Source organism: Neodiprion lecontei, chromosome 7 (genome assembly GCF_021901455.1).
Source record: "Neodiprion lecontei isolate iyNeoLeco1 chromosome 7, iyNeoLeco1.1, whole genome shotgun sequence".
Classification (NCBI taxonomy): domain Eukaryota; kingdom Metazoa; phylum Arthropoda; class Insecta; order Hymenoptera; family Diprionidae; genus Neodiprion; species Neodiprion lecontei.
Window position 1 is genome coordinate 7,769,891 of NC_060266.1, and position 27,315 is coordinate 7,797,205.

General features: G+C 38.9%; 3 protein-coding genes and 2 long non-coding RNA genes across 6 annotated transcripts; 2 read left to right on the forward strand and 3 right to left on the reverse strand.

Moving 5' to 3' along the window:
- Positions 1 to 941: 941 nt before the first annotated feature.
- On the reverse strand, positions 942 to 5,721 carry LOC107225474 (juvenile hormone esterase-like). Its single transcript, XM_015665958.2, has 8 exons — positions 5,541 to 5,721; positions 3,084 to 3,366; positions 2,834 to 3,019; positions 2,564 to 2,763; positions 2,215 to 2,371; positions 1,683 to 2,000; positions 1,406 to 1,544; positions 942 to 1,290 (listed from the first exon to the last, which is right to left on the reverse strand). The coding sequence occupies exons 1-8, from the start codon at positions 5,673 to 5,675 to the stop codon at positions 1,119 to 1,121; spliced, it is 1,590 nt and encodes a 529-aa protein (XP_015521444.1). The 5' UTR covers positions 5,676 to 5,721; the 3' UTR covers positions 942 to 1,118.
- LOC124295477 lies at positions 4,783 to 6,355 on the forward strand. Of its 2 annotated transcripts, none has more exons than XR_006905418.1 (3): positions 4,783 to 5,064; positions 5,274 to 5,422; positions 6,287 to 6,355. It is a non-coding gene; the product is annotated as an uncharacterized LOC124295477 (long non-coding RNA). The 2 variants fall into 2 exon arrangements; XR_006905419.1 differs by having other exon boundaries at positions 5,289 to 5,422.
- Positions 6,356 to 7,984: 1,629 nt separating this feature from the next.
- On the reverse strand, positions 7,985 to 13,654 carry LOC107225473 (juvenile hormone esterase-like). Its single transcript, XM_046745595.1, has 8 exons — positions 13,379 to 13,654; positions 10,255 to 10,537; positions 10,006 to 10,191; positions 9,728 to 9,927; positions 9,340 to 9,496; positions 8,872 to 9,180; positions 8,627 to 8,765; positions 7,985 to 8,519 (listed from the first exon to the last, which is right to left on the reverse strand). Exons 1-8 carry the CDS (start codon positions 13,511 to 13,513, stop codon positions 8,351 to 8,353), a joined length of 1,578 nt encoding a protein of 525 aa, XP_046601551.1. The 5' UTR covers positions 13,514 to 13,654; the 3' UTR covers positions 7,985 to 8,350.
- Positions 13,655 to 14,418: 764 nt separating this feature from the next.
- On the reverse strand, positions 14,419 to 24,021 carry LOC107225475. Its single transcript, XM_015665960.2, is given in 16 exon segments — positions 14,419 to 14,902; positions 15,022 to 15,160; positions 15,521 to 15,835; positions 15,924 to 16,080; positions 16,278 to 16,477; positions 16,585 to 16,770; positions 16,834 to 17,116; positions 18,420 to 18,584; positions 19,565 to 19,727; positions 19,842 to 19,986; positions 20,185 to 20,499; positions 20,590 to 20,746; positions 20,942 to 21,141; positions 21,216 to 21,401; positions 21,464 to 21,746; positions 23,722 to 24,021. Coding segments are annotated over 16 exon segments (3,195 nt in total). The 5' UTR covers positions 23,857 to 24,021; the 3' UTR covers positions 14,419 to 14,736.
- Positions 24,022 to 24,194: 173 nt separating this feature from the next.
- Positions 24,195 to 24,539, forward strand: LOC124295478. Its single transcript, XR_006905420.1, has 2 exons — positions 24,195 to 24,313; positions 24,396 to 24,539. It is a non-coding gene; the product is annotated as an uncharacterized LOC124295478 (long non-coding RNA).
- The last annotated feature ends 2,776 nt before the right edge of the window (positions 24,540 to 27,315 follow it).

Below are 27,315 nucleotides of genomic sequence, written 5' to 3' on the forward strand. Positions count from 1 at the left end.
ATGAAAAATAACAACGAATTATTCTGACTGACAATTAGATGCACGACTTGGTGTGATGTAACATATCGAACACCACGTAGGAATAAGGTGACTATTATTTTCCAATTATCTACGACATCTTCTAATCACCTAGAAAGTTTAAATCATTGTCACTCAAATCAAACTTCTTCTGATCAGTCAGAAATGGAGATAGCTAATATATTTGCTCCTTGTATTCAAGAACAGCGTGTGATTCATCACGATTGTCTTTATAAATACTCTAGATTTCACCAACCGTAAACATTTTGCAATTTGAGTTAATAACATATGCCAAAACAAATATATTTTTTATAAATGAAAAAACGTGGGAATGAAAATTGATACTGTTTCTTCGTTCTTGAGTAAGTATTTTGCAACAGTTATTTCATTCGGTCAAAAATCACTGTACCTAACATCGTGTTCAGGCAAAAATAAGGACAGAGTGCTGAAAGTAGTGTGACTCATGAAAAAGAGTACGTGACACAACTTCAAGATACTGATTGCATTGTACAAGAGCACAAAGACTTGACTGTCATCAGACAATTCACAGAAATTCACTTTGCTATACCGGGACAATCTCTTGAATCTTGAAAATCAACTGCGCATGCGCCAAATAATCCAATCTCATTGGTCGGCAAAATCTTCCCGCAGCGATATTCTTGTCTGCGATGCAGGCAGGCCAACGTACACAAAATTTGTACGTTTGAATTTTCAAATAGCATAAGCATTAAATTCCGACGGGTCTTTGAAGAATCAACTTTCCGACCCAATAACAAATGCTTCCCAAACCTTTCCAAGTTACCTCAATTATTTGAGATTCTAGCCTCAAAAATTCGTACCAACTACATCGCCGCCAGAAACAGTTTGACAGCTGAAATTCGGGATCGCCAGCTTGGGCAAACAGCCGATAAAACTCACGCATGTGTATCTAGACAGGGTTATATTTAAGTCAAAGTCTCATCAAAATCGTTTAGTCCTGAAATAAGTACAACAGCGTTTATGCTTCATGACAAAATATGATGAAGTTCAAGCGGAGTCCTAGAAGATGATAATTCGTTCCACCCACTGGTCACATGAGAAGTATTCCTCATAGCGACGTTCTACTGACTCTTAACGATATCAGAGATACGGTTGAACAGCTGAGATACCTCTTCGTCAGGATTTGCTCGGGCAGAGAGCTCGTCGCCAATTTCTAGGTAATTCTTACTTGTCCGTGTTACTGGGCTCCATTTTACTGGTATCAAATCATTGTCAGTCTGAGGTGTTGGATTTCTATTGAAAAGGAATTGAACAAAAGTAAACACAATCACCCAAATCTCGGGAATCTTTATGAAATTGACACTGTACTAGTGTCACTGCAATTACCAAAACTGTACGAGATGTTTACCCAGTTTTTGCGAAATCCGTCCACATTTTGACCATTGCATCAGATAACTTTTGCTCGATAGAATTTGGTTCGAATTTGAACAGATCGGCGTACAGCTTCGTATGGAAGAGATATGGGAGTTCGTCAGCGTGTGCAGCGCCTGTACGAGGATTACGATAAGTCAATTGGGTTGAACAATTGTTACGGTAAGTACAAGCGCTTGAGCAACATCTTCCCGACTTGTTGAATTAATTTTTTTACTGCTAGTAAATCATTAGTGTTGAAAATTTTGCGATACCTTTTAGCGGCACCTTGAAGAGAAGTTTGCTCATGGATTGAGGATTTTCGCGAGTAAATTTGTACAAGTAGGTCGGTGTCTTTGGTTTCTTCTGCTGATATTCAACTGTCTTTAGGACTCCATTAACGAAGTATAAATCACCATAACATTGGACGTAGTCATCCAATGTCTCTCGAGTGACTGATTTATCTTTGAAGTAAAAATTTCTTATTTCACTTGCTACCTCGGATATTTTTGATGGATTTTCAGCGATCAAATTTTCAGTCACTACAACCTCGAAGTTTTTATCCACTGTTTCAAGTGTCTCGTCCACAAGTCCTGTAAATGGTTGAAATGCGGTTTTAAACATAGAGAAAAAGAATGTCCCGATAAGAAAAAACTGTACAAGTAACAAACAAATTGGATTTGGTGGAAGGAATTTATTGGGATCAACTAACATCAATGGTTTAAACGGCACATCTTTTTCCATTTCATGGAAATTTGCTCTGAGTATGATTATCATAAACTAGTTTGATACAATATTTCATCTTACCCATCAAGAAAAACAATCCCTCGTGACTGTTGTATCCGATTATCACCGGTACGTCGATACCCTTCACAGCAAGTTCTTTCGCGTTTTTCGGTAGGAATGGTTGTTCACTTTTGTCATCAATACTCGGCCGAAATGGGAATAAGAAGCGGATTTTATCCTGAGAAACAAGTTAGAGAGGAGTCTTATATTCGTAAATATTCGGGCTGATGACGCCCTACATGAAATAGAAAGTCTATGAATTTGTTTCTAAAAATTATCGGCAATAATCAGAGAAACAATCCCAAGTAATTCATGTCAAACAGTCATATTTTTTAATTCTGTTTCTTTCTGATGTGACTGGTTCACCAACCTCTGGAGTCGGAACTTGCAGTTCAGCTTGTATAAGCTGAAGAGCTGGAATCGTGCGCAGATGCTCGACGATCTCGTGAACATCAGTGGTTTCCTTTCCAAGTAGTGCAGCGAGACGATGAGCTGTCTCGACTGTCGGAGGAGTAATTACCCAGGGATTCAATATTACACCACTCTGCATGATGGCCTTGTGAAAAAGACCTAGATACAAACAGCGATGGTAAAAACAACTGATAAGAATAGATTTAAGTAGCTGCGGACAGCTGTTTACCTTTGGAAAGTGGGGACACAAGATGGTAATGTACTGATGCACTACCGGCACTTTCACCGAAGATTGTTATGTTGTTAGAGTCACCGCCAAACTGAGAGATGTTCTCCTTCACCCATTTCAAAGCTGCTACTTGATCCTTTAGACCCGCATTTCCCGGCATCACCTCATGATCGAGTTGCAGAAACCCTTGAATTTAATTATTTTCTTACAGTAATCAAACCAAAGGGAGGAAAACGTCGATTGAACTTACCTAAAACGCCGAGTCTATATTGTATTGAAACAAAGACAATGTCGGTCTTCATCAGGTAGTCAGGGCTGTACATGGCCGAGCTCCCGTCACCAAAGATGAAAGCTCCTCCGTGAATCCAAACCATCACCGGTCGCGATCCTTGCAACGATGTTGTCGCTACGTTCAGGTATAGGCAGTCTTCTTCACCGACTATTGTCGACGTTATTAAATCGAATTGGATGCACTTCGGCCCCTCTTTTGAAGCATCTCGCACGCCGGTCCATGGTAGTGGAGGTCTAGGATCCTGACAAACCACTCACACGTTCGTAATCAATTTTTTTTCACTTCAGTCGGTGTAGTATGATAGTGTAATTTTACAACTCCCTCACAACATTTTATAAGTTCATTGAAAACGAGAATTTATTCAGCTGCCGATCCTAAAAATTTTTTGATACTCCTCAAACTACACGTGAGTTATGAACTCAACAAACAACAAATCTTGTCGCCACACCATTTGAGGATTACGACCAGATTCTCTTGTCGCGAGTTCCACAAAGATGTGTTTTCATTTTCTAATAGCACACTGACAGACTGCTGTCACATCTTCAAAATATTCGAATGAACCCAAAAACCCCAGCTAAGGTGGATTTTGCTTGCGATTTGCAACAGGACGCACTGTAATACGCTACTCAACATAGATCTTATTCTACTTTCTACTTCCCTGTATCTTCCAAAATACATATTGACAACTCAAAAATCACTTTGTTAAATTATACCGATTCGACTTACATCGCCAGGTCACTACGTGGAGTCCAGATGCAAAACTAACCGATGGAAGACCAGCTCGGTGCAAATTTAAAAATTTTCAGAGATTGGTTGGGTATGCGAGCTATCCTATTGGTAGACAACTCGTGCCACACAGAAAACACGAAACTTATGATATAGGTATCGTTGCTCAATAATTATCCTCCGAAATTGATCAACGCATCAAGGATAGAGTCTTTCATCTTGGAAACAAACCCGCTGGTGAACTAGGTGTTGCCGTAGACTATGATGACGTCAACTTTACCCCCAAGATATTTACCACCTTTCCGGATGTAAAATGCCCATCACAAAAAATAGGACGCGCTCTTAATAAGTTTCGTGTAAAACGTGTTTTAAAAAATAATAATAATTTGTCAGGGCTGTTTGTTTCACCCAAAGATCGTAATCCAATTGAGAAATGCTCCAATCTGATCTATAGCATTCCTTGCATCGATTGCAACAAATTTTATAAAGAACAAACGAGCAGACACTTGAAGACCAGAATAAACGAACATAAACGTAATATTCTATCAGACCCGGAAAAACAAGTAGCCATGACAAAACACAGAGTAGAATGTAATCATAGTTTTAATTTCGCGAAGTTGACATCCTCCACCGCGAAAAGGACTACAGGAAAAGGTTAATCTTAGAAATGCATAGCATTGTTGGGGAACATAGCTCAGTCAACCTTAGATCTGACACGGAGAACTTGAGCAATGTTTACTACAACTTGATTGTGAATGAATAATTAGACTCTTTAAACCTTCCCGCGATGGAGAATCTGACTTCTTAATAGGTAGTCTTATCAGTGCCACGCCAATAGTTGCCTCCATGCTTCTTCCCCCCAGAACTTTTCGCACACGGAGCCGTCATCTTACCATTCTATCGCTCATGGGCTCTATCTGGCCATCATTCCGCCTAGTCACGGTTGACACTTGTTGCATTTCTATGCAAAGTTTCACATAATACCCATTCATTCTAGTCAGTTCAGTAAATTGGTATACGAACGTAAAAGTCTGGGACAATCATTTGATACGTCAATCGTCACGATATAAACTAATTAAGCGTACACGAATACATGTAATTCTGACTTCTCGAATCTCAGACGCGCGATCATTGACTCATGAGTAGCATCGATAAATAATGAACTGATTATGAAGCAAAAAGAGAACCTCATTAATTGAGCACAGCGATTCAGGTACCCAACATTTTATCTCGTAACCCGATACTTACGTAGCTAAATTAGATTTTCAAATAGAATAGTTTCATGAGGATTACAAAAAGTTGAAAGAATGATGAGACGTTTTCTGTGAGCTTGGAAATATGGTACTTTGCATTTCCAATTAAATTAATAATCGCATTTTACGAAAAATGAATGAGTACAAACCAAGACGTAAATCGTGTCAGATCTTTGTGTTCCAGAGACACGTTTGCAGCCCAATAAATATTAGACTGGATATCTAATCTTCAGTGTTATGAAAGTCACGTTGAGCTGCTTATGAAAGCACTCATGATACGAGGTACGGGGTATCAGACACGGAGCCAGTAGTTGCACGGTACGAATTTTAAAACAATGCAAATAATGGATAATCACGTCGCACAGTATGCTCAGTATTGGTTAATCCCGAACACTGGAGATTTTTTGCAGTCTCATTATTGTGTAGAAAAACTCACCGCGAATCTTAAATTTCCTACGGGAGGTGCTGCAAAGGGAATCCCATTGAAAGATATGTAAGATCCTCCTACAGAGCTTTTCTCCCTAGTACCGCGAAGCCACCCCTGCTTCACATTAACGGTTAACCCGCCCATTCTGAACGTAACGAGTGGTCAGACTGAATTCCAAAGCCTTCAATACCCACTAAATATTAAGCGTCTCTAAAAAACTTTCAGCCAGCTTATCTTCAAGGCCTTAAGACGTACTTATGTGTTATCTCAGTACAATCTGTTGCCAGTATTATCTTCATAGCGCGATTCATAATTTTAAAGTACTTCAGAATTTGGCAACTATCATACGACGAGTAAATCTCGGTGGGTAACGACTACTGTAATTGCCATGTACTCCCGCATAGAGCTTTTTGAGAGAAACATAATGTTCATAAAACTTTCAGTGACCTCAACATTTTCGTGGAAATCGAAATTGGCATTTAGCTACAATGAAGTTCATTTCAATCAGTTTGAAACCGATGATGATCCCTGACTGGAAGCACTCATCCATATTCTGTACTTACCCGCGAACAATTTATCTATAGGATATAATGCATGTTCCTTCCAAGTCCCTATATCAACTTCCCGACAACAATGTCCATCGTTCGAGAATTTTATTGCTACGATATTTAGAGCTCGTCAGATCGTTTTTCATACAAACGAAATAAGTATCAATGGTATCATACAGGGGAGTACTTTATGAATTTCAATTGTAGGAACACAGAATGCCGTGAAAACAACGACCGAGATTACCGGGGTGTTAGTTTCCTGCACGGAGGGAAAGGGCTATTCGAGGTAAGTGATATTCCTTTGATTCAACTCAATACTATAGTCAAATGCAGCGAACACGGTACTTACTTGATTCAATAAAATACTTTTGTCGGGCAGAATACTTGTGACGACTTAATACAGAATTGAATCAAGCTTTTGTACAATCATGCTGACTATAAATTTTTCTAGATAACATGGTGAGAGTTCCTTGCTATAACGTAAAACTTGTGTCAAGAAAATGTGTTAAGGAAATGACTAAAAATTTGATTCAACGCACATGGATCGTTTTGTTCACTGTTAATACTGTTGGTCACAGAATTCCGTGGAAAAAACTTCAAAATCTTCCCGTTAATACGAAGGTAATTAATATACTGTCACATCCTCGATGCCTAACGCCCCTGAATATTAGACTTATTTTACATCACCGATTTAGTTCCATGGATTGATATATTCTTTTTACATACTTATAACCTTTATATTTTCGTTTTTTAGTCATTCTTATATTATACGATAAATTTTCTTTTATCTTCTACCCGTTTTGAGAAATATTCATTCTTGTTTATGTTAACCTTATCTTCAAATAATATTAACGGTAATCTGAATGCAAACAGACTTACGTGCACGTACGTACCAGAAGGACCATACCAGAAAAAGAGTGGTATCATTTCAATATCGCAAGCTCACGGTCAAAGTATTTTATCTTTTACAATGCCTTTGATGGCTTTGACTATTCATCTCATCAAGATTTGAGCAAAAATTGTGTAGCGTCAAACAATGTTCATTAGGATGAACCAGATGCCTGAAAATTGCCTCATGATGTTTTCGGAACTGCAGGAACTGGCGTGCACGTGCAGCGTAATAAAACCTTTTTCGAGTGGTGTCTGTTTGAGAAATGATAGTCGAAGGCCAGAACAGGATATCTTTGTATATATGATGCAAGTACGGAAATTCTTACCCGCACCCGTGTGAAAGGCCGAAGTGGGCGTAACTAACCCACTACACTGGACCCAGAGGGCAGGGGTAATTTAGGGTAAATAAGAGGGCCCAAAATATCATCTCAACTTACGTAAATCTTCCGTATTGGTCCTCTTCCCATCAAAAAATGGAAGGAACCAATTAAGAAGCACGTTAGAAAACCGCACGCTAAGGAATGAACTCCAAGGCGCGTTGCAGTATGCAGAATCAGAGCAGTTCTTCAAAACCGTCTAAACAAGGCAGTTCAACAAAAATCTTTGAACAGAGCAGTTCTAAAACATCATGTAACCAGAGCAGTTCGTTAAAGACCTTTTAAGCCGTTTCAGCAACTATAAGTTGATGAAATACAACTAACTTATAGAAATACGGAAGACATTTTTGGAGCCTATAAAGAAAACTTGCTGGTCAACCCTAACTCCTCCTTGATCGTAGCGTTTAAAGGAAACATTGTGCTCTGATTACAGGGATTATATGTATTAAATAGATGTGGAAAGGCTCAGGAATATGAGCTCCTTATCATATATGATGAACTACTATTACGTAAAGGCATACAAAATTACTTAAAACTTCAAATACCTCCTGAACACTGCAAGATATTAACGCATAAAAATATTATTGAATAATATGAACCAGACGATAATAATTGACGGAAAAATGTATACGTTGTGAGATCTTGAATATTGGCATTTCTACGCAGAGAAGATATATATTATATTTTCTTATAGAATGTGCAACATCCAAACGGAAAAGAAAGGCCTTAAAGTTACTACGGTACGAAAATACCGTAATTTATATCTTATCTTCAGTAATAGCAAGTCACATTTAGCTCCTTATAAAACAGGCATACGATATAAGATAAAAAAAACATTAATTCGATTGTTAGTCAATACGAGTTACATTCAATTAATTTTGCATGAACGCAAGTATATACAGTAATATACGGTAATCCAAGTAAAATTTAATCCATTGATGGACTTCTATGCCATGCCTATCCATGTTGGAACGATTCGAAGTCATTCTTAGTTTTGACTTGATTATTGCCTATTGACAATATCGAAGATGCGTTTAAAGAGCTCCTGTACTTCTGGATTCGGATTTACCCCAGCAGAAAGCTCCGCGCCAATTTGTAGATAATTTTTATCTGTCCGCGTAACTGGGTCCCATTTAACAGTTATCAAATCGTCGATTTGTGGTGTCGGATTTCTGTAGAGGAGTATGTCAATTTTTATCGCGAGAAAAACCTTAATCCCTGTGCTATCCTTTCCCACTTGATTTGCGTGATGGTAAGAATTATCGTAAGCAATACTGACCCAGTTTTTGCGAAGTCTGTCCACATTCTGACCATTCTGTCGGAAATGGTTTGCTCGACTGAATTTGGTTCCAATTTTAAACGTTCGGAGAACCGTGCTGAGTAAAATATGTACGGAATATCATCGGTGTGAGCTGCACCTGAAAGGTTTCAAATTGTCAACCGATAATAATGAGAATAACGGAATAAATGTACTACTTTTACGATATGCATTGCGTATCAATTGAATCAAATAATTCGAAATACCTTCGACTCCTTCTATTTTTACTAAAGATTTAGGACTGTCGTAAGAAAACCTGTAGAGGTAGGTTGGACCTTTTCTCCGTTGATGATATTCAACTACTTTGAGGATCCCGTTGACGAAGTGTACGTCACCGTAATATTGAACATACTCGTTGATCATCTCTTTGGTTATTTCTTGATCTTTGAAGTAGAAATCTCGTATTTCCTTTGCTACCTCAGATATTTTCGACGGATCTTTTGCGATCAAATCCTGACTCACAGCAATCTCAAAATCATCCTGAAGTAATTCAAGTGGAGATTTTTCTGTAGTTTCTGTAAACAGTTTGGAAAAGAGAGCTTTTTTAAACAAAAGAATATATTCAGTTGTAAAAAGTCATTTACGTTGGATACTGCTTTGTTCAAAGGAATAATATTCGATTCGGTCCCAGAGTATTTCAATCGTCAATTTTGATATAAGAGTCGACAGCTTACCCATCAGGGAAAGAATTCCCTCGTGAGTATTGTATCCAATGATCACAGGAACGTCGACACTGTTCTCGACAAGATCTTGCGGGAGTTTTGGCATAAATGGTTGCTGACTTTTGTCATCGACACACGGCCGAAATGAGACTAAGAAATGAAACTTGTCCTGCGGAAGGATGTATACACTTATCTCTTATATCCACATCGTCCGTCCATTTTGTAGAAGTTGTGGAAAACAAATCTTATTTAACATTTTGAAGTGAACACTTTAATATCGTGAAATACGTTACAGCGTCTCAATGGCTGTTGCAATGTGGCAATTGGAATATGATTCCTAAAACCACATTCCAATTACTCTGTAGCTTAAGTTTTTAATGCAATGCTGCTGATACACAACCTCGGGGGTGCATGCTTCTCCTTGAGCATAGAGAAGCTTTTCAGCTGGAACCTTACGCAAATGCTCAACGATCTCGTGAGGATCAGTGGTTTCTCTACCTAGAGTGGCAGTAAGGAGGTGAGCAGGACCCAGTGACGTAGTACAATCTATCCAAGGATTCAGTGTCACGCCACTCTGCATAATGGCCTTGTGAAAAAGACCTGAAAACGGTTGAGAGTGGCGGCAATTACCAAAAAGTACGGAATAAAAAATGGGTCGGTCCGATATGATTGTTTTACCCTTAGAGAGTGGTGACAAAAGGTGAAAATGCACTGATGCACTACCCGCACTTTCTCCAAAGATGGTTATATTGTTTGGGTCGCCACCAAACTGGGCAATGTTGTCCTTGACCCACTTCAAAGCGGCCACTTGATCTTTTAGACCGGCATTTCCAGGCACCACCTCATGATCGAGTTGCAGGAACCCTTCGATTGGAACGCTCTTCAGAATGATCGAATCTCAAAAGAACGAACGTGAAAGGAACTCACCAAATACACCAAGTCTGTATTGTATGGATACCAATACAATGTCTGTCTTCATTAGGTAATCTGGACCGTACGAGTCAAGACTTCCGTCACCGACCATGAAACCTCCCCCATGTATCCAAACCATCACTGGTCGCGATCCTTTTAACGATGTGGTTGTCACGTTCAGGTAAAGACAGTCTTCATCGCCATCAACCGTCGACGTCACTCCGTCGATTTGGATACATTTTGACCTCTCTTGAATAGCGTCTCGCACACCGGTCCATGGTTCCGGAGGGTGAGGATCCTGGTGAACCATCCACATGCATCTTTTACACGTTTCTTAAAATTTATTAAAGTACAGGAAAAATTCGTCAAGAATTATACGGCCAAAATATACAAGTACATTTCATGAATGAAAGACCCGAACTTACTACCCAATTTACGAATCATCAGTGCACTGCACATTTTATTTTTCGAAATAAAACTTTTCTTTTTGATCTTGATGATTCGAGCGGTGGGCGGCTCTGCGTGCTCAAAGGTGACTAGATGTGATATGAATTGACAATATATACGAACAATTACTCTGCTTGCGGCAACTGAATTATTGTCTCTATCTAAATGAATAAAATATCGACTAATAATTGTCTGCTAGCACTTTAGAATCGATCGCTACAGTTTCAAACTGTTATCTACTACGGGATTTTGTGGAACGGTTTTCAAAAGAAAGAAGGATAATTCACCAACGCCAAATAGGGCACCTGTGGACCAATGAACGATACAAGTGCTATTGCGAAAATGAAAGAGTAAAGAAAAAAATTCATCAATGCCAGATAGGGCTCCGGTGAATATACTAAAATGGGTACGGAAATAGTTTATTAGATTTGTCAGTTTGATTTAGTAACGTTGAAGGTAATTAATTTGATTCACTCATGAAACAGAATAAACACAATGATTAAGTTTATTCAAATTTAATTATATCAAGATTATAACGATTGAATATTAAAATCATGATATCCAAATAGAAGAAAAGAACGGAATTCCTTCAAAGTTACATTACTTGTCTTGATTCTAAAAGATTTTGTAAACTACTCTATTCTAATGATGATTTGAACTGACTGCTTAAAAGGTCTTCGATGAACTGCTCTAGTCAGACAACGTTTCAGAACTGCTCCGTTAATAGATTTTTGTTGAATTGCCTCGTTTACAGGGTTTTAAAGAACTCCCCTGATTCTGCATGCTGCAACGCGCCTTGGAGTTTATTCCTTAGCGTGCGGTTTTCTAACGTGCTTCCTAATTGGTTCCTTCCATTTTTTGATGGGAAGAGGACCAATACAGAAGATTTACGTAAGTTGAAATGATATTTTGGGCCCTCTTATTTACCCTAAATTACCCCTGCCCTCTGGGTCCAGTGTAGTGGGTTAGTTACGCCCACTCCGGCCTTTCACACGGGTGCGGGTAAAAATTTCCGTACTTGCATCATATGTACAAAGATAACCTATTCTGGCCTTCGACGACCATTTCTCAAACAGACACCACTCGAAAAAGCTTTTATTACGCTGCACGTGCACGCCAGTTCCTGCATTTCCGAAAACATCATGAGGTAATTTTCAGGCATCTGGTTCATCCTAATGAACATTGTTTGACGCTACACAATTTTTGTTCAAATCTTGATGAGATGAATAGTCAAAGCCATCAAAGGCATTGTAAAAGATAAAATACTTTGACCGTGAGCTTACGATATTGAAATGATACCACTCTTTTTCTGGTGTGGTCCTTCTGGTACGTACGTGCACGTAAGTCTGTTTGCATTCAGATTACCGTTAATATTATTCGACGATAAGGATAACATCAACAAGAATGAATGTTTCTCACAACAATCAGCAGATAAAAGAAACCGTATCCATGCATGCATACGGAAAGTAGAATATAAGAACGACTTAAAACGAAATTATGAAGCTTATAATTATGTAAAAAGATATCAATCCATGGAATTGAATAGGTGATGCATAATGAGGCTAATATTCAGGGATGTTAGGCATCGAGGATGTGACAACGTATCTCGGGATAATCTATTGAACTTCTATCTCGCCATAAATTTTAGAGAAATTAGTTACTGATAATAGATGCATTTTAGGAAAATTGAACACAGAGAAAATTTTGTAATTTCTGAAAAAAATGAATTTTTGGACGCATTTTGTAGAAAATTTTCTCGTGGAAACACTATTTTCTTGTAAATACCAAAATTGATGACATAATTGTTTCAAAATTGAATAAAAATTTGATCGAATAGAATATACATATAAATACGAAATCTCGATGTTAATTCACTCAATTTGATAAATAATACTTTTTTCATGCTAATATCAAAATGCAGAATACCCTTTGGTAGATTCAAGTAAATTGCTTCATACAGTTCATTAAATCCATTCAGTGGATAAAGATTAGTTAAATTTACGATATCATGAGAGCTACTAATTGATTACTAGTATCGAATAATATGTGTATAGTAAGTCTCCGAAACTGTTTTCCTCGTCAGTACCAAATGTTGGTCATTACGACTAAATTATTTTTTCAGTGCAATTACAAACTGTTTGCTTTTCATTATTCCGTAAATGGTACCATTTTTGATATCTTATACAATTTTAGTGATTACTATTTTCAAAATAATATCGTCAAAAATCTATATTAAGACATGCTTTTGCAGAAACTGATTACGAAAATTGAAGTAAATTATTCAATGATCGGCTTGAAGAGAGAACGTTATTTCAAGTATTTCTTATGACAATTTTAAGGCTGGTGAATATGGAAATATTTGGCTATAGATACTGCAAAACACTGGAGAATGACCAACAAATCGAAATTTCCTCCCCCAATAATCGTCATACCACAAATAGGGTCATGCATAAAAAGTTGTTAAGTCCTTGACGCTCATTGTAAAGCCCTCGCTAATTGCCACAAGTATATTGTGGAAAATATATTTTGTGTCTCAGGCGGTGTGACCTGGCAAAACATACGCCATGTTGCGAACCAAAATAAATAATAAATAAAACCCAAATACGACAGTGTCAAGGGGTGAACATCAAGATACGAACAAACACTCAAAATTCAATCAAAAATTTTCAATTTATTGCAACAGGATTCTTACCGCAAATCTTAAATTCCCTACTGGAGAAGCAGCGAATGGAATGCCTTTGAATACGATGTAGGATCCTCCAACGGTACTGCTCATTGTTGTACCACGTAACCATCCTTGCTTAACGTTAACTACGTGGCCAGCCATGTCTGACTCGATCAGTGACCGAACTGAAATCCGTAGTTTACTTAAACCGTCCACGATACTTTTGTTTGACTCAACTTCGACGTTCTCAAACAACTCGACAGTATCTTGCGACAATCTTGTATGTGGGCCAACCCACCAAATCCTCTACGCACAACCGGCCTCCAAATTTCTGATGAGTTTTTTTATGAGTTCTTCACATTGTTTAGGCGTCAACAAAGCGATTTCTCGAGTACGACAGACCTCTGGCTTGAGTTAACAGGGGTTTTCACAATTATTAGATTTTGGTACAAAGTTTTCCAATCTAATTAAACAGTTTAAAAAATGCATTAAAGAAAAATTAGAAACACGGTTTTCTATCGGAAATTCTCTCACTTGTCATTTTCAGCGTAAAATTTGAAAAATAAAACCTAGAATGTCAAATCCACAATGTTCTCCATCGTTTTCTAAAAATCGGATTTTTGTCTGAAAATTCAGGAAATTTCCGATAAAATTTATGTCTAAAAGTTTTCCGCTCATTTACCTCCCTCCACAGTGTATGATATCAGTGAGAAATGGTAAAATATTAGCCAGGTTTTACATTATCGTATTAACGCAATTAATCAGCCATGGTGTACATAGATCTGTATACTTAGCGTGAAGAATTATCACCATTTGGGGTCAACCGTCGTTGATATATCGTCATATTTACTTCCGAGATAACGCTACGAATCAACTGGACAATTACGCCAACGAAAATACTGGAAAGTGAGCATGACTAGTGAAAATGGTTTTCTGGATGGTGTGTTTCATCAGACTTAGATATGCATGTATGCGTACATATGATATAAATTACGGAACTCCGATTTAACCTACGTCTCAGGAATACTTACCGTGTCTGACGGCCAACGCCATATGTTAACTTCCGGAGATAGTTGGTGAGAATTTAATCTAACAATAAGAAATGTGAAAGTTACACAAAAAGTATTCATATCAATTTCTGTTCTTCACAAAACTTGACCCCGAAATATCGAATGTTACATAAACATAAGTTAACATTAATTTTCTAGAGTTAACGAATTTTGGTCCCGGGTTTAAGTTCGTCTAATTGTAAAAATATGCACAGTAATACACGTGTTCAAAGCGTGTTAATGAATCGCATAGAAGACTACGCAGTTAATCTCAGCGTCGATTCTTCATCATCAGGCCTCAAACGAGGAATTCCGTTTACTCTGACGTGGGCAGTATCAACTCCTTACGATCTCAGAGATGTGTTGGAAGAAATGCTGCACCTCTTCGTTTGGATTCACTCCAGCAGAGATCTCTGCACCAATATCTATGTAATTTTTCGCTGTTGAGGTCACCGGCTCCCATTTAACGTTTATCAAATCACTGATCTGAGGTGTTGGATTTCTGTAAGGTGATGTCCGATGGTAACAATAAAAATCAGTCGAGATCATCATTCGTTTGTCTACCCTTCATTACGGTTTCATATTCGTGGTCATCCATAAAATTATTCATACGAGACCTACCCAGTTTTTGCGAAGTCCGTCCACATTCTGACCATCCTATCCGATACGGTTTTTGCAACTGAAGTACGTTCAGTTTCTAGTCTTTTGGCGAATACCGTTGGGTGAAATAGACACATTAGGTCATCACCGTGACCAGCGCCTGTATTAACGTAACACTCGAGTGAAATTAGACGTAGATAAATATTCAGTATGATATTCTCTATCTGCTAATTATTTATTTCGCTATACACTGTATCGGTAACTTTCTGCTTTCTCATCAAATATTACACCCAGTAAAAAATTTATTTCAACATGAATCTGATGGAGAATTTTCTCGCTCAAAACAAAAATGTATTAGATTGGAATAAATTTCGATCAAATGAAACAAACTTTCTTCGCTTACACCGTGTAAATTATTTAGTAGGTTCGTATTCAAACAAAATCTTTTTGTTTCACACAGTATTCGTGTTCATTTGTACGTTTCGATGAATTGTGACATTTGAAAGAATAATTTTCGTACCTTTCCTTGACGTCCCGTAAACCAACTTTCTCATGGAAGTGGGGCTGTCATAAGAAAACCTATACAAGTAGGTCGGACTTCTCTTCTTCTGTTGATATTCAACCACCTTGTGGACACCGTTGACAAAGTATATATCACCATAACACTGGATGTACTCGTCAATCACCTCTTCGGTTATTCGTTTATCATTAAAGTAGAACTTTCTTATTTCCTTCGCCACCTCGGATAGTTTTGATGGATTTTCCTCGACTAAATCGTCAGTTACCGCAACTTCGAAATTTTTATCAAGAAATGGAAGATCCAGTGTTGTGAGTCCTGCAAATATCGAAATGTATTACTATCATCAATTCTTTGGGTTCAAATTCTCGCATACCAGTACAGGAATAGTTTAACAAGAACTTACCCAATAGAAAAAAACTCCCCTCGTGAGTGGTGTATCCAATGATCACGGGCACATCGAAACCATTTTTGGCAAGTTCTTGAGGTCGTTCTGGCATGAATGGTTGTTGGCTTTTACTGTCGACACTTGGCCGAAATGGAAATAAAAAGCGAATCCTCTCCTGAAGAACAAAGTAGAGATCATAAAACCAGTTGAACCACCAGTGCTGTGTGATAAACCGGAATACCGCGTGTTTACTATAATACGGAGTAATTCGGGATTTTTAGTGTACTTCACCACAAAATTGATACTCGACACCCAAACCGAACTTAAATTGTGCAATGCAAAGGCATGTACGTATGATGCTAGCTTACTAACCTCTGGAGTCTGAACTTGCTGTTCAGCTTCTATCAGTTGAATGGCTGGAATCGTGCGCAAATACTCGACGATTTCGTTTGGGTCAGTGGTTTCTTTGCCAAGATTAGCAGCGAGACGATGAGCCTTCTCAACCGACACGGAAGTCGATACCCAGGGATTCAATGCCACGCCACTCTGCATAATAGCCTTGTGAAAAAGACCTGAACAGCATTAGCGGTAGTAGGAATTACCAACACGTAATGACTGATTACTACGTCGGTGAAGAGTTTTGTTCAAAGTCTATTGCTAGATCCGGCAGATGGTATACCTTTGGAAAGTGGTGATAAAAGCTGACAATGCACAGAGACACTACCAGCACTTTCTCCGAAGATGGTTACGTTGTTTGGATCGCCACCAAATTTGGCAATGTTTTCCTTCACCCATTCTAATGCCGCCACTTGATCTTTCAGTCCCATATTTCCAGGCACTGCCTCATGATCGAGATTCAGAAATCCTTCAATTTAACCAGATGTCAGTACGATTGAATCTCAGAATTACGAACGTCGGATGAACTCACCGAAGACACCAAGTCTCTATTGTATAGATACCAATACAATTTCTCCGGTTACCAGGTAATCTGGGCCATACAACATATCACCCGCGTCACCAAGGATGAAAGCTCCACCATGAATGAAAACCATCACCGGCCGCGAACCTACCAACGATGTGGTTGCCACGTTCAAGTAAAGACAGTCTTCGTCACCAGCGAATGGTGATGTCTTCGAGTTAATTTGGATACATTTTGACCCCTCTTCTGAAGCATCTCGCACACCGGTCCATGGTATCGGGGGCTGAGGGTCCTGAAGAACAGTCCATAACCATTTCCCATACAATAGTTAGAATTGATTGGCAAAGACATCAAGCGAGAAATTGCATGACTAATATACATTTTAACATAAACTATTCTTTGCATCAGTATTCATTAATGAATCGGAAAGTGATCGTGCTATCCGGTTCACGAATGATCATTGAACTCCTCGAACACTTTTGCAAAACAATTTTGTACCTTCGTGTCGAAAATTGGATAACAACTGCCTGCTTTCTATTATTCCCCGGTGAACACCATTCTCAACATCTAGGCTTACACATCTTCAATTCTAAATAATACTTTGAAGAAAGGAGACTGTTCGATACAAAAATTTGAAAGGGTCAAAAGAAATTCACGATATAACATGCCTACGTTAAGTATTAGACGCTTGTAGAATCGGGGACAGTTTTAATCGAGCTGTACTGTGTGAGTAGTTGTGACAGGTAAGATTTTAGAAAATAAAAACCCGTAGATTTATGACGCATGGATGTGAACCAGCGGAGAGAAGGCAGGAAGATTCGGTCAGAAGAACCCAGGAATGCATGAGAATGTTTCGAGTAAGCAGTTTTGAGCAGTGGAGCGAAAGAAGGATGGTAGAAGATTGCCTGATAAAGACAGAAAACGCGCTTGACGCAGGCATAACGAGTGCGAGGGTCGGCTCTCCTTCGAAGGCTGGCAGTTGAAGGCAACATCTCGAATAGGAAAGACGAAATTGAAATAGAAAGAGTAAAAGACGAAAGTCAATTCTAAGACTGAAGACATGATCACGGCATAAACAAGGATTATAAGATGCCCGCAAATTTATAATCGGTTAAATAGATAACAATGATAGTGGATTTGTAAAAAGTCGTGCGTTCATTTCTCTCTGACTAAAATATATTCTCTCTAAAGCTTTAATGAAAACCTCGAATACTCTTTTGCGAAGATCCCTATTACTATATGCTTTAAGATTTCAAGGTCGGTGAACTCGGATATATTCCATCATACTGCAAGACGTATGAATTACCGGCAAATCAAACCTTCACTATCAAATTATCTTGCCCGTAACTGTCGAGACTGCACCTATACAGAATCACGAAATCCTTATCACTTATCTGTAATTATCTACAAACTGCTACGTGTTGACCGTGAAAATACCGCAATGTAACTTAGGAAAGCTATTATGCCGCGTTACGATCCGCAACTAACGATAAATTAATTCGTGAAATGACAAAGTGAAGAATCAAACTCAATATTTGGACAATTATCAAGTTTAAAATTTTTCTATTCGTCGATTATTGCAAAAGGAGTCTTACCGCAAACCTCAAATTTCCTACTGGTGGAGCCGCGAACGGAATACCTTTGAAAGCGATGTAGGTCCCTTCTGCAGCACTTTTCACCGTTTTGCCACGGAGCCATCCCTGTTTAACATTAACCACGTGGCCACCCATGTCTGATCGAACGAATGCTTCGACTGAATTCTAAGTCAATCGTTTAATCTTAAAAACTTTACGCAACCCTTCCACAAGACTTTTGATCGCGTTATCTTGAAGGTAATACCAAACATCAATCTAACAATTTGACAGGGCTGACTTAATAAGTCATGCAGTTAAAATTGAAAACGGATATGCTCGTGAAAAGATCAATTAAATAGGCAAACGGAAATACGTTCCGCAATTCTATTTAAAATAGGGTAACGATAAGAATTTTTCATATCAAAATATAGTATCAATTAATTTATACAACAATAGATCAAATGAAAAATGCAATGGTAATAAGTTTCTCGGTAAGTTTAGTCTTTTCGTTCTGACCCTCCAAGCCAAGGTATCCCCTTATTTGCTTTTGTCACCTCACATGAGTATCATCGTGAGATTTTGTTTCTGTCATGAACTTTTGTTCTTTCAATGGCAAATACAAAGTAAGTATTATAATGAGTTATAAAATGTAAGATGGTATACTATATACTGTAAATGTTGATTTATTATGTGCATGCATTATTATTCTTGACAAGCAACTGCAGTTTTTCATATCATGTTCTCTCGTTGATGTGTTTCATATTATCCGTTATATACATTATCATTCCACCAAATGGACGTAATCGTGCAAATGGTGTGGATGAGTATTGAAGGGATTTTTAATTGTAGATGACTGCCATTCGAAAGATTCTTGCTAAATCTAGCAAGTAAAAGGAAAACATTACCAGCACTGAAACCGAATGCTGTTTATTTGTGAAACATCATTTAAAACACTTATATTCATTTCTGTTCTTGATAAAAATTCAAACCAAAATGTTAAATGAAAAATAAACGTATCTTCACACTTTTTTTCTCGTCATAACAAATTTTTGTGCGAGATGGAGTTAATGCACTGTAGAAAAAATAAAAAATCCATGTCAAGTTTGAATTATTCGTGAAGTGGCTCCGAATGGAAAACACCGTTCATTTTGACGAGGGCACTATTAACTCTTTACAATCTCAGAGATGCGCCGGAAGAACTGCTGCACCTCTTCGTTCGGATTCACTCCGGCAGAGATTTCGGCACCAATATCAATGTAATTTTTCTCTGTTGGCGTCACTGGCTTCCATATCACGGTTATTAAATCATCGATCTGCGGTGTTGGATTTCTGCAAGCCAATATAAAATGGCAACGATAAAAATCAGTTGAGATTATCGTTCGTCTGTGTGCCCTAGTTTCACATCTGTGGTTGTCAGCAAATTTATTTTTATGAGATACCTACCCAGTTCTTGCGAAGTCCGTCCACATTCTGACCATCTTATCGGACACGGTTTTATCGACTGACGATATGCGTGGGTCGGTTTTTATATTTTGAGCCAACGCCATTGGGTAGAACAAGCGCGTAACTTCGTCACCGTGACCAGCACCTGTGATAACGTAAGGCGTTAGTGAAACCAGACCCAACAAAATATACCCGTGCAGTCATCTGAACCGACTAATCATTTGATTCGCAATGCACTGCGTCGGTAGATTTTTATCATTTCCTCAAATATTATGTGTAATATTGAGATTCGTTTCCGCATTCCAATGAATTTCGACATTTGCTGGTAGAATTAATTTCGTACCTTTTTCTGACACCCCGAAAGCCAGTTTACCGAAGGAATTGGGGGTGTCGTATGAAAACCTGTAAAAGTAAGTTGGAGTTTTCTTCTTCTGTTGGTATTCAACCACCTTGTGAATACCATTGGCAAAGTATATGTCTCCATAACATTGGATGTAGTTGCTAATCACGTCTTTGTTTATAGGTTTATCCTTAAAGTAAAATTTTCTTATTTCTTTCGCCACCTCGGATATTTTTGATGGATTTCCCTCGACCAAGTCCTCGGTTACCGCAACCTCGAAATTTTCATCAACAAATGGTAGATCCAGTGTTGTAAGTCCTGTAAATGTAGAAACGTATTACAGTCATCAATTATTTAGTCCAAACTTCTTGCATTATATCAGTACCGAAATAGAAAATCGAAACGCACCCATTAGGAAAAAACTTCCCTCATGACTGGTGTATCCAATGATCACGGGCACATCGAAACCATTTTTGGCAAGTTCTAGGGGGCGTTTTGGCATAAATGGTTGTTGGCTTTTGCTATCGACACTCGGTAGAAATGGAAGCATAAAGCGAATCTTATCCTGAAAAACAAAATTAGAATCATAAAATCAGTTGAAACACTGGTGCGTTGCGGTGAGTGGTGTTACTATGGATAAAATTCTGCTTACTAATTAATATATTATCAATGCAAAATGAACAATTAACCTAAAGAAATAAGGCCTGTCTAATCCAACACCAGGAAAGTTATACGCTCTTCGTGACGCTGATTTACTAACCTCTCGGGTCTGAATTTGCTGTTCAGCTAGTATAAGCTTATTCGCTGGAATCGTGCGCAGATACTCGACGATCTCATTGGGATCAGTGGTTTCTTTTCCAAGTAGCGCAACATAGCTCTGAGCAGTCACGACTGGGTTTGAAGTGGTTACCCAGGGATTCAATGTCACGCCACTCTGGATAATGGCCTTGTGAAAGAGACCTGATCGCCAAATAGTTTCAATTAGAAAATGACCGAGGAATGATTCTTACACTTATCATGCAGATATATACTACCTTTAGCTAGAGGTGACAAAAGGAGATAATGTACGGAGGCACCGCCAGCACTGCATCCAAAGATGGTAACATTGTTCGGATCGCCTCCGAACTGGGCGATGTTTTCTTGAACCCATTTTAAAGCCGCCACTTGATCCTTCAGACCCATATTTCCGGGTGCCGCCTTATGATCGATATTCAGAAATCCTTTAATTTCATTATTCACCGGTATAGTCAAATCTTACGCAATCGCCGCCAAAAAAACTTACCGAGGACTCCAAGTCTGTACTGAATCGACACGTACACAATGTCCGTCTTCATTAGGTAATCTGGGCTCCATAATTCGGTTCTACCATCACCAAATACGAAGGCTCCTCCGTGAATCCAAACCATCACCGGTCTAGATCCTTTTAACGATTTGGTGGCTATGTTGAGATAAAGGCAATCTTCGTCGCCAATCGGTGTCGATGTCAAGAAATCGATTTGGACGCTTTTTGGTCCCTCAGTTGCAGCGTCTCGTACACCCTTCCATGGCAGAGGAGGTTGAGGCTCCTAAAGATTTGTAAAAACTTTTTTAAACGTTTCTGTTACAATTCAACGCTAGGGTCTTGTAAATATCATAGGACATAAGAGAAAGATAAAAGTTCAACGAAAAATTGATGAAACTTAATGATCAAACATGATTTCACGATGTAGTCTCGTATTTTTAGCAGCAGTTGTAAGTGCCACAGGCTCTTGTGGCATATCATAATCAATATACTATCAATAATCTTGTACGCAGTTCAGTTTTGTTCGAACTTATTGTTAGTGTGAAACTACTGTTCTAATTGTCATCAATCTTGCATTGTTCTGTCTAAGTTAAAACCTCCGAAAGTGACCGGTGCTTCGTTTAATTTCAACCCGTTGAATTGGCGTGAATATAATAACCAAAATAATCACGAATAAGATTGCACCTGCTAGTATGTAACTTGGCTTATACCCGGTAACACTGAGCCGCTTGTCTGACTCACTGATAATTCAGTTTATACTGTTATATGAAATCGTTTGTTTGTATACATGTCCACAAATAACTCAAGAACTGTTGAATTTGAACTAATTTTCTCCAGTTGATATTGCAGCACTCAGGAATAACGTATATTTTGTTTTCCGAGGAAAGGCTCGTTTGAACACCACCTGATTAGACACTAGCGTTAGTGGACACCAAAAATAGTCGGAAACCGCAATGGATTCGAGATTCGGGGTGAGCGAGGCAAAGTAGGCTCCACGGGAAAAAAATGACTCACAAATGTTAGATTTTTGATCTACCAATTGTCGATTTCGCGTGACGTGTTCGTGATTTAATAAAAACTGGAAGACTAAAATAACTGAATTTGCTTGAAACCATAATTTTCAGCTATCGTGCTCATTGTGGCCCGATTATATATTTACAGTTGAGGTTTCACTTCACCCCACTCTCCCCTAGGTCTTTGCATTCGAAGAAACAATATTAGTTAAAAATCACACAGTAGCAACTGTCCATCGTACGTGATGACTTCTTTGGGCTCAGGTGATCCTTTGGAATGATCGGGGCGCAAAGAAATTGTTTCATGAAATGAGGAAAAGACATTGTATTTAAAAAAATCACCAACAAATTGTCGGTTTTTTCTTCAACCACTTTACCTCGTAATTGGACACAAGCCGATTGGATACAGAGAATCATTGGATACGGCCCAATTAAACACCAGCGGTTTTGTACACAGCTCCATCGACCTCCAAAGATTGAATAAATATATTTAAATTCTAAGTTAAAACCAAAATAGTCAGATGTAAAAAAGTATGCTGACGTCCCATTTTCAAGCTGATTGTAGAAAACGAAAGATTCTTCTGGTTATATTCAATATCACTGGTGTCGTAACGGTCTGTATCCAATAAATCTCTATGCCCAATCAATCTCGTGTCCGATACAGCTTCTGATTATTTCTGGTTTCAATAATGCCAGGTATCTAATGGAATGATGTCCAATCGTGATTCCTCTGTTTCATGTTCATGTAACAAACAATTTTATTCGATTTTTTGAGCTATTCAAAAATTCCTACAGATTCATATTTTTTTTATGTTTTTTTCAATTTTATTATCTCTTTTTTTTTTAGTATTGCATAACATTGCATTGCACGCAATGTTGCCATGTGTGCATGATTATACCCATGTATTGGAAGCGGATAGCAACCAAGCAATCGTAACATTATCTGGGACTGATCATGGTGATGCAAATCTAATGCATGGGCGCGACTGAATGCACGCTAACAGTTACTGCTAGATGAAACACGTGATCGAGGTCAAACGTTGGTAAAACAAGCCTAATAAATTTATGTGTATTAATCATCCAGACACGACATGTGCCTAATATAGAAACACACGGATCTGACAAAAGAAATGAAATATCTAATGACGCGCCGTTTTCATATTAAAAAACAAAATCTGCTACTGCGGATATCTGTAATTATGATTTGACTCGAGATGCGATAACTTTTTAATTGTTGTAACTCACCGAAAATCTCAAATTACCTATAGGAGGCGCTGCAAATGGTATACCATTGAAAGCGAGATAAGATTCTCCGATAACACTTTTTACTGTTATGCCACGAAGGGATCCTTGTTTGACATTAACGACAGGCCCGCTCATATTGGACTGGGAGAATGGAACGAATACCGATCACGAAGTGAGCCTTGCAACCGGCAAGAGCCTTCTAACATGTTATACAGCTTCTCCGCGTACTTATGCCAACTTATTATCGAGGCCGCGAGATATGCTGGCAATTAGATGTGTTGAAATAACGCGTTGTCACGGTGAACGTGGATTCTGATTGCTCGGGAAATAATTACTGGCTGTAACGCATGACGACTAATGTGAATAATGTAAATCGACATACTGTGAGTTCGTATTTTTTCAAAAAAATTTAAAGCCCCACGTTTGTTGATGTGCATTTTGATGATAACGGTAAATCTAACCTTGCTTTTCACGATTGTAGTTAACGACCTCGGCTTTATTCTCTCAGCATTATTTTCAAGGACAAGAATGTTTCCCTGAAGGAATGAGTTTGACTCGGCTAATTTAATCTTTTTTTTTCACGTATGCTAATGTAAGTATAGATATTATTAGTAAATCCTTCCTCGAAGTTTATAATTGTAACTATTGTACAGTAAATGAAGTAATCATTACAGTTCCGAAGAGGGCGCCCCCCGGAAGGTCCGAAACACTAAACGAGACTTGTTCTTGATTTGACTTCAGACACCGAAAAAAAAAACACTCACTATATTGTGACTTTCTCTATACGCGGAACAATGCGTGCGCCTAACTCAAGCAACCGGAGTTATGACTCATGTTCGGGTTGACATCGCATCATGCCACAGTCGTCCCAAACGTCAAATACTATAATTATCACACGTATGTATGTACATGAAAATTGGGGCTTTGGGTAGCAGTTTATCGCGCGAGATTTGTCAGTTTCATCAAAGCGTTGTAGAGATAATAATTTATTGTGTTACGAGTGCGCAAAGTGGGCGATTACCGATGACTGTGAAGTTTGTAGCGTGAACCGTAAAGGCAAGTGTAAGCGCTGCTCGAGCCAAGGCGATCAAAATGATCACATGAGTCAGGTATCGCCCATCCACAAGTATATGGTACATTCTATTTTTTGCAATACCTGTGAAGGAAAGTCCGATTTGAAAATCACCGAAGGTGCTACTTGCATAAAATTTGACCAAGTTAACTCTGAACTCACGATCAACGACACAGTGCATGAAGTTGAGTTGGACAAACATGCGCATGCGCAGAAGAAAGTATTTCAATTGTGCGCATGCACAAACGTCGTTTTACCACGGTGTTCGATAATTAGTCACTTTGCAATTGCTCCACAGGCTTCGAAAATCGAACTGTTTAATCGGGTGTTGAAAAAACAAATTTTTATAGCACAACTGTTAGTATACCTGCAAAAACAATGCTTCGAGGGTTCACGTTTGCAAAACCCTCGTAAAAATCTGCCTAGGAAATTATTGAATGAGAAATTGTTTAATTTGTGGATTGGCTCGGATGAATCGTTCAAAGGATAAGATTTAGCCTTTATGAAAAAAAGACATATTTGAAAGACAATTATAATAAATAAGGTAGAATAAGAAAAATTTATTGAAACTGGAAGAATATTCGAGGTGTTATAACTTGAGTTGCCCTGTATGTCGGAAATATCTGAAAAGTAAATAAACAGTATTGATTCATTGTTGATTGAGGAGGTTTGTCCGGAAATGTAGGCACAAGTTGGGTATTCTCAAAGGTGAGTAGACAACGTATCCAGAATTAAAGGAAGGTATGCACAAAATGTGTTTACTTATTGTAAACGAACAAGTTGTTTGGAGAAAATAGCGCAAACTAGGCGCTGCGGACAATGTTACACGAACTAGGTGCCCAATGAATATGCACAAACTACGTGGAGTGAAGTAAAAGAGGGCATTGTTGGAAAATGAGATCCCTCTCCTAGTTGGAGCGACATGGCCCAAAGAGGCGCTGGGGAGAGTCTCCCGAACTCGCGTCTGCGTACGCTCTCTTTTTTTGGAGGCTCTCTCGCCCAGGCCGCTATACTGTAAACACACGCCTCTCTCGCCCCTTTCTTTTTTTCTAAAGTTTCTCCTTTCCACTTTAAATAAAGATATTCTTTCCGTTATATTGTAATCCGCTCGCATCGCTTTATTTAACCCTGCGAAACCTGCCACGAACTTAAATAACAACAGGTTATGGGCCCAAGGAAGTGAAGTGAACAATATTTTGTGAGATATAAGAAAAGTAACTTCCGCGATCGCGTGTTCGAAATCGCGAGTAGTCCTTATAGGTTAGCCAGCCTCGTGCAAAGTGCAAAACAGCCATGCCGGACAACGAACTCACAAAAATTGAAAAACTCTCAGGAATCGATAACTGGAATTTATGGAAATTCGAAATTCGAGTTCTCATTCTCGCGAGCGGAGCGATCGAAATAATAAATGGAAATCTGACAAAGCCGGTACATTCGGCAACCGAGACGACAGCTGAGGCCGCCGCTGCCTTCGAGAAAAGGTTAGAAAGATGGACAAAGGTCGACAGTGCGGCTCAAAAAATAATTGTGCAGACGGTAGGTCGACAGTGCATGCTTCACATAATAAATTGCGAATCAGCAAAAGATATGTGGGACAAGTTGCATGCGATATTTGAAAACAAAAGCGAGGCATCGAAGCACCTCCTGCAACAAAATTGGTACTCGCTGGGGAAAGATCCGTCGGATGACATATCCATGCACATTGCAAAGATAAACGACTTAGCGTGCAGGTTGAAAATCCTTGGAGAGCCAGTATCGGATAGCATGATCATTACCAAAATATTAATGACCTTGCCGCCTTCCTACCAGCATTTTGCAACAGCGTGGGACTCGACAAGTCAACAAGAACAAACGCTATCAAATCTTACTGCACGTCTCACCATGCAGGAACTTCGACTCGGCACAGCGGAGGGCCAAGGAAACACAGCGTTTTCAGCGAAGGCAAGCGACAAACGCCAAGCAAAAGGAAAGAGACCGGGCCGCTGCAACCACTGCGGAAAAGCTGGGCACTGGAGAAATCAATGTCGCAGCCTAAAAGCCACAACGAGCAAAAATCAGCAGAGCGGTGGATCAGAAAGCAGAGGCAGCGCCTTCGTAACAGGTACGCTTAGTGCAAATGTCTTATCGTCCGAAAAAGCTTCTACAGACTGGTATTTAGACTCCGCTGCGAGCAAACACATGTCTCCGTATCGACAATGGTTTGTCAAACTTGAAAAACTTATCGAGCGAATTCGAATCAGAGTTGGAAATGGAAATATTATATGGGGAGAAGGCGTGGGAGAAATAGACATCCTCTCGTTCAACGGGTCAAAGTGGGAGAAACACCACTTGGCGCCAGTACTTTGGGTTCCGCAACTCAAGTATAATTTACTCTCTATGTCCTCAGCCCTCGATAAAGGATTGGAAATGACCTCAGATAAGCAATTTTGTAACCTAAAGAAGGATAAGGTTACAGTCGCAGTGGGAGAACGCTTCGAAGACCTGTACAAAATGAAATTCAGGGTGTGCGCTCCGGACACTGA

Coding starts and splice junctions, on each gene's coding strand:
- LOC107225474 (XM_015665958.2), bottom strand. CDS start 5,675: ATGGGCGGGTTAACCGTTAATGTGAAGCAGGGGTGGCTTCGCGGTACT. Junction 2,764..2,833: donor TGTGTCCCCACTTTCCAAAG/GTAAACAGCTGT, acceptor GTTTGTATCTAG/GTCTTTTTCACAAGGCCATC. Junction 2,372..2,563: donor TGCAAGTTCCGACTCCAGAG/GTTGGTGAACCA, acceptor CTTGTTTCTCAG/GATAAAATCCGCTTCTTATT.
- LOC107225473 (XM_046745595.1), bottom strand. CDS start 13,513: ATGGCTGGCCACGTAGTTAACGTTAAGCAAGGATGGTTACGTGGTACA. Junction 9,928..10,005: donor TTTGTCACCACTCTCTAAGG/GTAAAACAATCA, acceptor AACCGTTTTCAG/GTCTTTTTCACAAGGCCATT. Junction 8,520..8,626: donor ACAGACTTCGCAAAAACTGG/GTCAGTATTGCT, acceptor ACTCCTCTACAG/AAATCCGACACCACAAATCG.